General features: G+C 45.7%; 1 protein-coding gene across 1 annotated transcript in view; it reads right to left on the bottom strand.

Moving 5' to 3' along the window:
• Positions 1-14,326, bottom strand: part of LOC138299830 (acidic mammalian chitinase-like) — a 73,830-nt gene that overhangs the window by 33,202 nt on the left and 26,302 nt on the right. The window contains exons 4-8 of the mRNA XM_069238425.1: positions 12,357-12,413; positions 11,752-11,923; positions 9,337-9,461; positions 7,802-7,925; positions 6,657-6,839 (exon numbers count right to left, since the gene is read on the bottom strand). Coding sequence (XP_069094526.1) covers positions 6,657-6,839; positions 7,802-7,925; positions 9,337-9,461; positions 11,752-11,923; positions 12,357-12,413 — 661 coding nt within the window. The remainder of the gene's footprint in view (positions 1-6,656; positions 6,840-7,801; positions 7,926-9,336; positions 9,462-11,751; positions 11,924-12,356; positions 12,414-14,326) is intronic.

The following is a 14,326-nucleotide window of genomic DNA, read 5'->3' as shown; positions in this document are numbered from 1 at the left end:
TGGACACATCACATTTTCCCAAAGAAAACAGAGGTGTTTTTTGCAAAGTGCCTACCTGTGGATTGTGGCCTCTAGCTCATCCTGCACCTAGGGAAAACTAGCAAATCTGTGCATTTTTTAAAACTAGACCCTTAGGGGAATCCAAGATGAGGTGACTTGTGGGGCTCCCACCAGGTTCTGTTACCCCAAATCCTTTGCAAACCTCAATTTGGTTAAAAAACACCTTTTCCTCACATTTCAGTGACAGAAAGGTCTGGAATCTGAGGGGTGCCACAAATGCCCGTGACAGTAAATGCCCCAAAACAAGCGTTCCCCTAAGTCTCCCGATAAAAATGGTACCTCACTTGTGTGAGTAGGCCTAGTGTTCGCGACAGGAAATGCCCCAAAACACTATCTAGACACATCAAAATTATCAAATACAAAACTGCCTGTTTTTGCGGGGGGCACGTGCGTTTTTGGTCCTGGGCTCAGCAGCCATCCAGGGAAACCTACCAAACCCAGACATTTCTGAAAACTAGACACCGAGGGAGTCCAGGGAGGTGTGACTTGCGTTGATCCCCCAACGTTTTCTTACCCAGAATCCTCAGCAAACTTGAAATGTAGCTAAATAAAATCACATTCTTCCCACATTTCTGCGTGGGATCACCTCATCGGGACAAAAATATCCTACCACCTAACGTTCCCCTCAGTCTCCCGGTAAAAATGATACCTCACTTGTGTAGGTCGGCCAAGTGCCTGTGACAGGGAAGAGCCAAAAACATGTTGAAATTGAGCGGGAATCAAAGCAGGTCCAAAAGGGCAGTTTGAAAAAAAACATTTTTAGGCTGACAAGTGCAACAGAATTTTTATCGCTATAGATGAGACGATGTTGGGTGGTGGAAATTTTGTGGATTCCTGCAGATTCCGGAAGGTCCCATCACAAAAATGTGGGAAAAATGTGTGATTTCCAGCAAAGTTGGAGGTTTGCAGGGCATTGTGGGTAAGAAAATAGCACAGGGTGCATGTGAAGCACACCACCCTGGAATCAACCAGATGTTTAGTTTTCAGATGTATCTAGGTCTTGGGGATTTTTCTACATGGCAGTGTCCCAAAGTAAAAAAAAGTGCAGCCCTCACCATTCCAAGTGGGACGATTTTGAGAGTTACCAAGCTCTCATGGCCCAAATGTAAAACGAAAACCCCAAATAATCAAATGTCCTCTTGCTTTTCATGAGATAAGATGTTTTAGTGTGCGGGGAGGACTGAAAGACTGTCACCCTCTTCAGTTCGGGTGGAGGCATAACCAGGCTGTTGGAAAATGGGTTATTGGTAAGGGCAGGTAGGTACCTACACATAGCAATAGGCCACTAACCTCCACTTAGGTCCAGTTAGGTCTCAGTAAATTAAACCCAGCTCAACCCTTGGTAACTTGGCAACGAGCGTCAAGGCTTAACTTAGGAGACAGAGTGTAAAACATTTAAATATCACAAAACAGTAATTAAATAAAACACAGGAAACAGTTTAAAAATCCAATTTATGAAAATAGATTATATTTTTATCTTTAAAATGACACAAAAACGAATAAGATCGGATAAGGGGAACCGGGGATATGGACTTTTAAAGAATTATTGTTTTCTAGCGCCTAGAAACAAAAAGCGCCAATCTGGTCATCTGGTCGCACCTCGACCAGGTCAAAGTCAAAGTTTAAGGCCGACCGCGATGGAGCCCGGCTCAGCTACAGCCCGCGGGAGGCCCCAGTCAAAAGTTTTCCTTCGGACTTAGTTGTTTTTCTGAAGATTTTCTTCAGCGGGACAAACCTGCCAGTCCAATCCGACCTCCTGGAACTCTTCTCCGGATACGCGTCGCGGGAGCCCTCAGTGGAGATTTTTATCTTCGGACTTAGTCGTTTTTTCGAGGTGAAAATCCTTCGACCGGGGCAAACGTGGATTTTGATCCGACGTCCTTGGAGCCCTCTTCAGATACGCTGGCTGGGAGGTCCCGGTCAACTTCCTACGTTCGGACTTAGTCTCTTTTTTGGAGATTTTCTTCACCGGGACGAACCTGCAAGTCAGGCCGGGTCACGGTTGAGGCAAGCCGGCTAGAGATGCTGCAGCGGGTCGGTTCCTTTAAGGTTCTTTTGGGGTCCACAGCTCACCCCAAGGTTCCAGAAGCTCTGAGAAAGCTTGTTGGGGGTGTGGACTACAACTCCCAGAATGCACCTGGTGCAAACTCCTTTTTGGCCACTGGACAGTGGTCAGCTGGTTGGTTTCTTCAGGAGTTGGTGCAGGGGACTCTGGTTAGCAATTTTTCACCTGTAGCAAACAGGGAGTCCCTCCTTGAACCAGTTGAAGCCAGGCCAAGTCCTTCTTGTGGTGAAGCCCAAGTGTGCACCTGGTGCAGTCCTTCAGAGTGCAGGGTCAAGGTGCAGGCCAGGGGTCCAGCAGGCAAGTCCTTCTTCTTCTGTAGTTCTTCCTGGTAGGGATCTGGTAGGGAACTGAGGTGTGGGTGCAGGTCTGCCAGTTTTATCCTTGCTGCTGGGTGAAAAACAGGGGGGTCCTGGTTCTCCAATCAGGGGTAGGGTCCTTCCCCCCTGTGATGACCACTTCCTGGGAAGTGCGGCAAAAATCAATCCCAGGGAGCAACATTCCTCAAAAATCCATCATGGCTGAAAGTGATTTTTGGAGGTTACATCTGGCTGAGCCCACCCACTGGTGTGGCTAAAAATCTTAAACACACCCCTCTTCTGCCCTCTCCAAATCTTATCAAGGGGGCACCTAATTGTCTAGGTTTGCAGGGTGTGGGGGTGTTGCTGGGTTGCTCCAAATGTCCTTCTGTGCCTTTGAAGACCAGTTTGGCAGCCCTCCACCTTCCTGCCTCACCATCTGCTGAAGGGAAATTCCCTCCCACAGGCACATCTCTTTGTGTGAAGCCAGGCCACTTCACACCTCATCAAGGCAGCCTGGCCAAGCTGCCAGAGGCTGGCCAATCGGGGCACTGCAGGGCTGAAGTTGGCAACTTTTCAGGTAAAGTTTAAAACTCTTTACCTGAACAAGCTATTTTAAATCAAACAACTGGAAATTGTGGGATTTATTATAACAATTAATTTGATACCAAACTCTTGGTATCTGTTACTTAAGGGGACTTTTAAAATTAAAATAAAGTCTCCCCATTCCAGCCTATGGAGGCCATTCACTTCAATGAGGGGAAAACGAATTTGGCTGTTTTACCTCACCAGGGCTTATAAAACTATTTTCAGAAGGTCCCTGCTTATAGTTACATGGCACCCAACCCAATGGGCACATAGGGCACACCTTAGGGGTGACTTATATGTAAAAATAAGGTAGTTTAAGACTTTGGAACTACTTTTAATTCCAAAGTCGAATTTGCATGTAATGTTAATTTAAAATCAGCCAGCAAGGCAGGCCTGCCTTTAAAATGACACTGGGCATCTCAGCAGTGCACCTATGGGTGCACTACCTATGCTGTTGTCCCTAAACCTACATGTCCTACCATATAATAGGGACTTATAGGTAGGTTGACTTAGTCAATTATAATTAGCCTAATTTGCATACTGAGTTTACACAGAGCACAGGCCCTGGGACTGGTTAGCAGTACCCAGGGCACCATCAGTCAGGAAACACCAGCAAAATGTGGAAAATGGGGGCAAAAAAAGTTAGGGGGCCTCTGCAATCAGCCCTGTTCTCTCTCACAGGCCCAAACTGGTTGGTAGCCATCACCCCAATGTTTTTCTTTATTTTCTATTCTCTGGCATCTAGTAGGCTTTCTACCCCTGCAGTGCGGATTGGGGGTAATTGCCCAATCTGTCCACTGATGGGCAGAACAACTTTGGCCCCATTTAGGGAAAATCTTCCCTGGTCTCAGGTGGGCTTTCTGCCCCCCCATGGGGGCAGATGGGCCTTCCAAAAATAGGCCAATCTGCCAGATATCGCCAACAGTAATGTGCCCCCATGGGGAGCGACCCTTGCCCACGTGGCTGCCCCTCCAAACAAAACACACACCAATCCATGGTGTCTAGAGGTTTCTGCCCCCAAGGGGGGCAGATTGGCCTAACTTAATTAGGCCGATCTGCCCCCAAGGGGGGCAGAAATGGCCTAAATAAAATGTTTCCCCCAGGGGAGAGACCCTTGTCTAAGGGGTCTCTCCCCATACATAAAACCATAAAGTAAATTAAAAAATATATATATCCCTGGTGTCTAGAGGTTTGTTCCCCCCCTGGGGGGCAGATCCGCCTAATTGTATTAGGCCAATCTGCCTCCGAGGGGGCAGAAAAGGCCTAAAAATATTTTGCCCCCCCCTGGGGAGCTGCCCTTCCCAAAGGGGCCGCTACCCTTATGCGTTAGTATAAAAAAAAAAATCCCTGGTGTCTTGTGGTTTCCACTCCCCCCCCCCCCCCCCCGGGGGGAGAAATTGCCCAAAAATAATTTGGCCCCCCGGGAGCGAACCTTGCCTAAGGGGTCGCTCCCCACACATAAAAACATAAAAATTAACAAAAAAACATTATCCCAGGTGTTTAGTGGTTTTCTGCCCCCCCCCCCCCCGGGCCGATCAACCTAATTAGATTAGGCTGATCTGCCCCCGGGGGGGGGCAGAAATTGCCTATAGGTAATTTTGCCCCCTGGGGAGTGGCCCTTGCACATGGGGGTGCTCCCCTTATGCGCAAGTATGATAAAAAAAAATAATCCCTGGTGTCTAGTGGTTTCAGAAGGGGGTGGCAGAAATGGCCTAAAAATAATTTGGCCCCCTGGGAGCAACCCTTGCCTAAGGGGTCGCTCCCCATACTTAAAAAAAAAAAAATGAAAAAACAATTATCCCTGGTGTCTAGTGGTTTTTTGCCCCCCTGGGGGCAGATCTGCCTAATTATATTAGGCCGATCTGCCCCTGGGGAGGCAGAAATAGCCTAAATATAACTTGGCCCCCTGGGGAGCAGCCCTTGCCCAAGGGGCCGCTCCCCTTATGCGCAAGTATGATAAAAAGAAATAATCCCTGGTGTCTAGTGGTTTCTGCTCCCCCTGGGGCAGATCGGCCTAATTGTATTAGCTAGAAGTGGCCTAAAAATAATTTGGCTCCCCGGGAGCGACCCTTGCCTAAGGGGTCGCTCCCCACACATAAAAAATAAAAATGACCAAAAATAAAAATTAGCCCTGGTGTCTAGTGGTTTTCAGCCCCCCCTCCCCCCGCCGGAGATAGAAATGGCCTAAAAATAATTTGCCCCCCTGGGGGGAGCGCCCATTGCCCAAGGGGCTGCTCCCTTTATGCGCAAGTATGATAAAAAAAAATTAATCCCTGGTGTCTAGTGGTTTTCTGCCCTCCCTGAGGGCAGATCGGGCTAATTATATTAGGTCGATCTGCCCCCAGGTGGGGCAGAAATGGCCTAAAAATCAGGGTCCGCTCCCCTTATTGAAAGTTACACACAATAAAAATTCCCTGGTGTCTAGTGGGCAGAAATGCTGTGAGAGACAAGAAAGGAAAGGTCTTTCCTTTCCTTTCTTGTCTCTCCAGCCCCACCTCCCGGTCAGAAGAGAAATGCAAAAGCATTTCTCTTCTGGGATTGCGCTGATCCGCGGTGACTTCGGATGAGGTCAGCACGCAATTAGTGCGCTGCCGTCGTCAGACATCACTGGCAGGGGGGCTGGGGGTGGAAGCGATTCCCCTTCCATCCCCGACTGGGGGGTGTGGGAGGGAGGCCCACGGGAGCGGAAGCGCTCTTCCTCCCCCCCCCCCGGGCCTGCTGCATGTGCCTTGACGAGACCAGCTTGCCCCAGGCCCCTGGGGGTTAAGCTGCTTCAAATGTAACTCATACAAAAGAGAGATCATTCTTTTCAGATGGGCATCCTTGATCTGATCTCTTGCCTGGTGGCCAGAAGAACTTGGCCATCTTCCCAAACCATCATGCAGCCACAAATCTGGATATCAAGACTGATGCCAATCTTTCTTTTGCCCCACAGACTACCTCTGTATCTGCTACCTGTTTCTCTCTTAAGGAATTCCTTAGGAAAATCTTTGTTGATATCCCTTCCGCCACTTGAAAAATAGTGGCACATGCATTAATGACCCCTAGACTTGACTATGGCACTTCCCTCCTCATGGATAGGTCTAAATATTGAATTCAGTGGCTTCAAGTTGTACTAAATTCTCCGGCTAGATTGATCCTTAACATTCCTAACCAGCAGTCTACTTCACCATCTATGAAACTCCTTCACTGGCTTGCCTTCATTAGGCAAATCCCATTTAAGGTTTTCTCTATGAAGCTCAGGGCAAAGGCTCTAAATATCCCCTGAATAAGCTTACATGATGTGAACTGCCAGAGCCTTGAGATTCTGTGTACTTGGACTTCTTACAGTTGCTCGATTCCACAGATCCCATGATGTTGGTTATTCCTTTGCTTTTTGTGCTCCCAAACTGGTACTCCATGCCATTGCACATTCACTCTGCTACATCTTAACTAGTTTTTCCAGAAACAAATAAAAAACCTGCCTCTTTAGCTCATAGTTACTCTTGTTCTCCTTACTCCACGTAATCCCTAACTGATCTTCAGCACCGGGATGCTCAGGTTTGGGCAACTGTGTACTTTAGAAAAACATCATTTATTGATAAATTCACTGCAAATTCCCGTAGAAAATGACACTTTGGTGTTTTGAATTTGTAAGGGGTGCTCACCTCAAAATAGGTCAGAATGCCTGCCTCCTTGGTGTATTGACCAGGAGTCCCCGGGCCAGTTATCTGAGCTCCCGGAGATGTGTCATAGCCAGGGATGGTGTATGACCGCCCATATGTTGGGATACCCATCAGTAGCTTCTCTGCTGGTGCACCCTTATCCTTCCAGTAATTCATAGCATACTCCTGTAGACACAATCATAGCAATTAGGTCAAGAGTGAGAGAGAGTGTTATGGAACACATCAAAGTTTGCAGCACAATGTGGTTACATCATATATTTAGCAAAACCCAGGTCGTAAAATGGACACTGGCTTTTACATATCACAAACAACAGCTATTAAAGCATTACTCAATAATGGCAAATGGCTGTTCCTATCACCGTTGGCAGATGTGAGGTTATCATAACAGATGTGGTGTCAGCTAGTATGGTGAACAAACCACTGGCTGGCCAGATCAGAGGAGGTTATGGCCTCTGCTCCCCTTGTGGAAGACTACCCCCAGATCTAGAAATTCCCTGACAGCCTGCTGGAGAACTTGTCAGTAGAGCAACCTCTGTGGTGACTCCATCTTTTGCCGAAATGACATCATCTTTGATATACCCGCTAAGCAAAGTATATTGATTTGTAAAAGCAAACTCCCAAAGTGTGTATTTAAATAAAAAATAAAAAAATCAGTGGCCCTGACGTGCAGAGTTTTCTCCCAGTGTGTGAAGGTAATTTCTGTTGCTTCCTGGTCAGGACTGCCAGGCTTTCTCTGGCACTCCTGAACAGGAAAAATGTACCGGAAATGGACCACCCTAAAAGAAGTGGTGGTCCAGACCTACATTATTAATTTGCACTATTCTGGTTGGGTCGTTGGTCTAATGTTTCAAGCAGCAAAGCCAGCTGAGGTTCCACCTGGCAATTCGCCCCTCTCTAAATGACGGGGATGAACCAGTGGTCATAGCGTGCGAGGGTGCCAAAAAAGACTGTGGCACAGGGCACCACCAGTGCTAATGCCGGCCCTGAACTAGGAGCTTGGTGAGCAAGGCATCTGCCACTTTTTGACAGATGCACAGTGTCTGCCACACTCTACATAACTCCATAGCTTTAAGCATCTCAAGAGTTATATAAGAGATCATTCAAGACAGATGGAGGAGTCTTCTTACACAGTTGAAGTATGCATAGCCTCCCCAGTCGTTGTTTCCCTTTTGCAGAGGGCTGTTGTAGCCAGTGGTCCTGTCCCAGGGTCCATGGAAGTCATAGGTCATTACGCTGATGAAATCAAGAAGCCTTACAGAAACAGAAATACACAACAATTAGTTGGCAAGATCTGGGTGCTGGGCATTTGGAATCTCACCAGGATATAAACACATTAGGAAATCGATAAGTCTGAATTTTCCACACAGCAGCCAACAGTTTCTTCACAAATAAATTCCAGATGGCACTCAGCCTTTACGCAATAAAGTGGAGCCAAAGTCAACTAATGCTTCTAGGTCCTAAACGTCCTCCGTAAACCCAGTCATAGTTCCACTATTATCCCAATATTTAGAGGAAAAACCTTCTTACGAACTAGGCAAGAAACCTAGCATTAATTCTTTAGCTAACAACTTGACACTGAATAAACAATTAGATACGGTGAACAAAACCTACAATTGCCAATTTAAATTCTAAATGTTGCCTGCCCTCCTCCCTTTTCTGTTTCCGAATAGAGCTATATTCCATTAGAAAAAATATTGACATGAAATTGGCAATTATATGTCCTATTTTACCTCGTCCCAAAATTATACCACCTGATAGTGGCCATTGACTGACCAAGCTGATAATGGAGACTCCTTCACACAAAGGAAGTCTTGGCAGGTATTTTCACAAGTTACCACCATAACTGTTTCCCTGGATCCAACCCTTAAGTCTTTACCCACATTCTTTCGTCCAACACCCTCCTTTCAAATAAAAAGGCAAAGCAAAAAGCGAGGCCACCATGGAGGTGGGCTGCGGAACCCATAGTGTGTTCATTTGTGTCGCAGCCCACCCCAATACACTTTGTCAGAGTCACCAAAGCAGAGACCAGGCAAAATAATCCGGAAGTGTGTAGAGGACGGTGATGCCTGTAAAAACACCATTAGGCTGAGATTTCAACGGGAGTAACACACTGGCATCATGCATATGTCGGTAACTTCCTGGCAGTGAAAAGTGCTAGAACTGCCTTGCCTAAGGTTTCCTAGTGCTGTAGAATCCAGGGCCCTGAGACATCAGAAATAAATGGCAGTGCCCATCACAGACAGGGCGCCACTAACTGGCAAAGGACTGGAGAAAAGCCCTATCACTAGTACTCATCAAAGATGTACTGCATCAAAAAGCCCACAAGCCCAATGTGCCACATAAATGCCAGAGGCAATAATAACTTTTTACTCTACTCTACCAAGATTAATTAGTCTCCATTAGCCAACTCTATGGGCATTAACTGTACTGTGGCTTTATTCCGATCTGCACTAGGAATATGCCTACAAGAGATCTTTGACACACAAGATAAAAAAGGAGCAGAGGTGAAAAGTTAGGAGAATACATCAACCCACTTGGCTGCACTTCATAAGTAACTTCCACTGAAAGCCTCTGTGCACATGAAATGTCTTCCTAAAGTGCAAAGTAGACTGCACCAGTTTCCGCTATGATGGTAGACGTACAGTCCATTCGGTGTACTTACTCTCCTAATTTCTTTATTTCGTATCCAGTATCAATGGTTCCTTTGGCACCAGACACAGCCGCAGCGACAAGGAGCCTGGGGCGCCCTGTCACTTTGCCTTCGGCTTCAAAAGCCTCAAGAAGTTCCTGGTTAAACAATACAGAGAGGAGTCACAATTATTATGCATTCCAGTAAACTGCAAAGGATATTTTCTGCAACAGTAAGTCACCATGATCAACACACCAATTAAGGGGACATAGGTCAGTGTGAAACCTTCTCACTCTTCACTTGTTCACCTACTGTCACTCCTCCCTTACCCTTGTCTTGTTACAGAACCTGTTACTCATGCAGACGAGGCTGAGTGTTTATGGCTAGCTGAGGATCAAGCCACGAGTCAGGGTCACAAAGTTTCACTCTTACGTCAGCAAAGGTCCCAGGACGCTTCCCACGTTGCTGAGGGGTTGGAGATGCAAGGATTAGCAGAGGAGCCTAGAATATCATGTAAATGACCACACTTTTCCCAAGCACCAGCCTAAAAAGTCCTCCTTCTCCTTAGAGCAACAGGCATTCCCATACATCTTCTGTGTGGCATTTAGGAGTATGGAGAGGTTAGCAAAGGGTAGGCTGGCATCTACTTATTCTCCCAGGTGAAAGTTCAAATGTCCACATATCTCACTGTCAATCAGCTAGCACGGGTGAAGCACACGGAATGGCAAGGTGGGAAGCCATGAAAGATGGACAGAATGAAGGGAGGGGTGACATACGGACAGGTACAGGGCAAAGCGATGGGGCATGCTCACCGTGTGAAGGGCAAGGGGCACAGAGATAGACTTTCGAAGAAGCCACGGAACAAAAACAACACGTGATGAGCCGTAGAATTGCGATCGACCATGTGAGTAGTCATGGGTATTGGCACAAGGGTACAGAGTGAGGGAGGGAGAGGGAATACGGACACAGTACGAGAGGTGCTGAAGGTAAGTACAGTGTTACGAGCAGGGGACAGATGGACAAACAGTGTGAAATACAATCGCATGTGAACAGTGTAAAGAGGATAAAGCACATGGACATATGGTGGGCGGAAACCAGGGCACACATAAAAAAAGATGAAGGCACATGGCAGGCTGGCTAAGGAGATGGGGCACAATGGGCACTGGCTGGGGATCAAGGGGCACATGGAGAAACAGTGAGTGTGGTTTACAAAATAATTGTACATGGGCAGTTGAGAATTCATTGAGAAGATCTAAGATTTTGTATCCGATTAAGTGTTTCATTTGGCATGCATGAGAAGAGTTTGTGATTTGCACCTTTATGTCTCCTAATCCTAGTTTGCGGACTACACATGTACAAAAACCCCATCAGTCGGGAATTGGGGTATTTGTTTAATTTCATAGCTGTGTTTTATTTCAATGTATACCCAAAGAGTAGTACAGCATCATAATATCAAATGATAAGTCCCCTCTGCAGAATGTGATGAGGGGCCCCTGAGTATCCCATCTCTCACAGATATTCATTGACCTTTGCCCCTGAAGGGCTGGTATCCCTCTGCACCTCAAGTCCTGCAAGTGCTTGTGTTATGCACTAGTGTAGTACTACTATGGGTGTTCACTTCACTTACATTGCATTCCCTTGAACAAATAGCCTGAAACCACCCTGCAAACACTCTCACCAATCTTCTTCTAGGTGTTATTAATGAATGCAGAAAAATCTGCCTACTTTGTAGAACTTCGGAACTCATGAGATACATCACTGTATGCAAAACGATGGCCATCCTGGCTCTGTGAATCAACTCTTAGAACTGCTTGCAAGGTTTGCAAATCTTTGTGTCAGGACGTCTACCATAGACACAGTCAAATTGTTGTGAAATGGACCCAGTGTGAGGAGCTGGGGACAAAAGGACAGTGTGGGGGGTCCAAGGACATGTGGAGAAATTGTGAGGAGGGGGGGTGTAGGGGTATATGGACAGACAGTGTGATGCGTTAGACACAGTCACAGCTAAAGGCATATCGGTAGACAGTGTGAAGTGCTTGAATTGAATAGAATAACAGCCTGAGGCAATGGACACTAATGGTCTGTGTGAGAAGCTAAGAGCTTATATAGGCAGATGGAAGCATGTCGACACAGTGAGGGGAGCTAGAAGACACATGGGCATTGTGTGACACATTAGCCAATAGGGCAGCACAGTAAGTTAAAAGTGTGCCAATGGCTGTTCTATCCCAGCCCTACTATCCTTTCAAAGGAATAGGGTTATGGAGAAATTGTTCAATTGCAATGTGAACAGACAACCCCATGCTGTCTAAAGGAGCTTCCAATAATATGTTTGTCAGATTTTAGCCATTTACTCCGCCTGTGACAGATTTGGGAATGGCCTCAACTCCTCCTGCCCTAGAGGAGGGACAGTCTCTGCCCACATTTCATCTTGACACATCATTCTCTGACCTGAATCAGGACGGTGAAGCGCTGCTTGTCTTCTGGAGGGCTCCCTCTGTCCGCATTCCCCGGGTATTCCCAATCCAGGTCCAGTCCGTCAAACCCGTACAAACGCAGCCAATTAATCACCGAATTAATGAATGTTTTACGGTTCTCCGCAGAGGAGGCCATGGCTGTGAATCTTCAACATTGATAAATCACAAGGTGTTCGTGCTACATGGGCATATTTTACATCCTGGACATTCAACGACAATCACTGTCATAATTAGTACTGAAATATCTAACTTTGTGACTTTGGTTATCAATTTCAATTCCAATGAAAACCCGAAACCTTGCTAAATATCAGAAATATCACCCTCAGCTTCAATGGACCACTAAAAATGAAGTACAATCACACATGTCAGCAATCACTAATAACTTCACTTTATATGTCCCTTTCCAGGCTAAACTTTAGAACAATGTCTATCTCTAATCTCACTGACTATTCCCTGATCCCACTTCATGGAACATCTTCTCAAACTTCACTATCTCCTTCCATGTTCATCATTAACCACCCCTCCCAAACTCACTTGCATCCCGAAGTAGAACATTCTAATTCTAAGAGCAGCTCTTACTTTGCAGTGCCGAAGGTCCATCCACCTATCGCCAACAGGGTGATGAGTTTGGGGTTCCTATGGAGCCAAAAACAGTTTTATTAATCAGAATGAAGAGTTTCAGGGCAAAATCTCAACCAAGAGGCTTAACGTTATCACCCCCTGAGACACCTGTAAGGGCATAAATTCATGGTGCTCCAGTATGGTACTAAGGCAGGTTCCATCAAGATGATATACATATAGACATCTCGATGGTCTAAAGGCAACACAACATTATCTCTGTATGGGACCTATATGTTATGCAGCACATAACAGAATGCTTTTAGAGGTGATGTAGTGGTGTTTGACCAAAAACATTTTCTCATTTGACAATCAGTTGTTTCAGCAACAGATAGGCACAGCTTTGGGCACCTGCTTCATCCCCAGCTATGCAAATTTGCATATGAGCTGGTGTGGAGGGGCAGGTGCTCAGGGTCCCAAAATGAAACATTGGTCAGGAAACATCATGTTATGGCTGTGGTGTATAGATGACCTGTTTGTGTTGTGGCAAGGCACTGAAACCAAGGCAAACCTATTTATGTCAGGGTTAAATAACAACAATCTCAATTTGAGATTTACATGTGAAACAAGCAAAACGTTGATTGAATTCTTAGACGTAGTAATTCGGGTGGGGGAAGAGAAGTTTGAGACAACCATCTATAGAAAACCCATAACGGCGAATACTATTCTCCGTGCAGGGAGTTTTTTATCCAGCCCCTCTGATAAAGAATATCCCATTAGGGGAATTTTATCGAGCTAAATGGGTATGTACAACTAAAGAGGATTATAATCAGGTTGAAACAGAAATGATAGGATGTTTCATACAGAGAGGGTAACCACAAAAAATATTGAAGGCAGCTTCATGTAGAGCAAGATCACAGAATAGGGAAATGTCCCTTTTCAAACCCCCCCAAATCTGTTGCAAAAAGAAAAGTTAAAAATAATTATTCCCACTGACGTATTACCACATATAACTCTGAACATACTAGAGTTTGCCAAGCCATACAAAAGCACTGACATCTGATCAAGGAGGACCCTATATTGGCACTTTTGTCGCCAATTGCCTGCAGATCACCTATAGGAAATATAAGACCCTCAGGAATTATTTAGTTAAATGTGATCTTAATACAGATGGTATTAAGAAGACATGCTGATTCGCAAGGATGGGTTTAAGAAATGCACTAATTGCAAAGTGTGAAGAAATCGCTGCACCACAGATGCTTCTTTTTCTTCTTTATTCTTCAGATCAGAAATACACATCCAACCCTGGCAGGTCTTATCAACAACTGCCTGCCTTAGAATCTAATCATAACATTCCAGCTTCCTCCCAGTTGCTAAGCAGCCCACTAAGATTCCTTTGAATAGAATACAACATATCTCCCTTCTTACAATAACAAAATTATCTTTAAAAAAACAAGAAAAAAACAATAAATAACATAAACTAACACAAGAAAACATGTAAACACAACTACTCTGTATAATAATCTTTCATATATTCTGGTTTCTTGAATACTCTCTGTGACCTTCTCACCCCTCTTGACTCCTCGACACCACGGCCACACGCAACCTGCTTCTTCCACTCAGCTACTTCCATTTCACTGCATCTGACAACATCAGCCATATTCCATCTTTTACCGTCGCTTAAAACCACACTATAACACTTCACTCCCCCAACCATTTTTGGTTCTGACCACTTTGACAAACCCTTCCTGCCACCTTGCCATACTCTGGTTCGCACCCAGTCCCCAACTGCAACCACACATTCCTTCGGTTTTCCCAATACACTTTCAGCATACTTCTCTTGCACCCCCTCCACTCTAAATGCAAGATTCCTTACACTTACACGTTTTTTACCAGCTTTCCCCATACAACCAGGAACAGCTTTGGTACACGGTTTCCTTCCCTTCAACAAAACAAACGGGGTTTCTCGCGTCGTCGAATGCGGAGTCGTC

Source organism: Pleurodeles waltl, chromosome 6 (assembly GCF_031143425.1).
Source record: "Pleurodeles waltl isolate 20211129_DDA chromosome 6, aPleWal1.hap1.20221129, whole genome shotgun sequence".
In the NCBI taxonomy this organism is placed as follows: Eukaryota; Metazoa; Chordata; class Amphibia; order Caudata; family Salamandridae; genus Pleurodeles; species Pleurodeles waltl.
The sequence above is the reverse complement of the archived record's forward strand: the minus strand, read 5'-3'. Positions and strand labels throughout refer to the sequence as shown.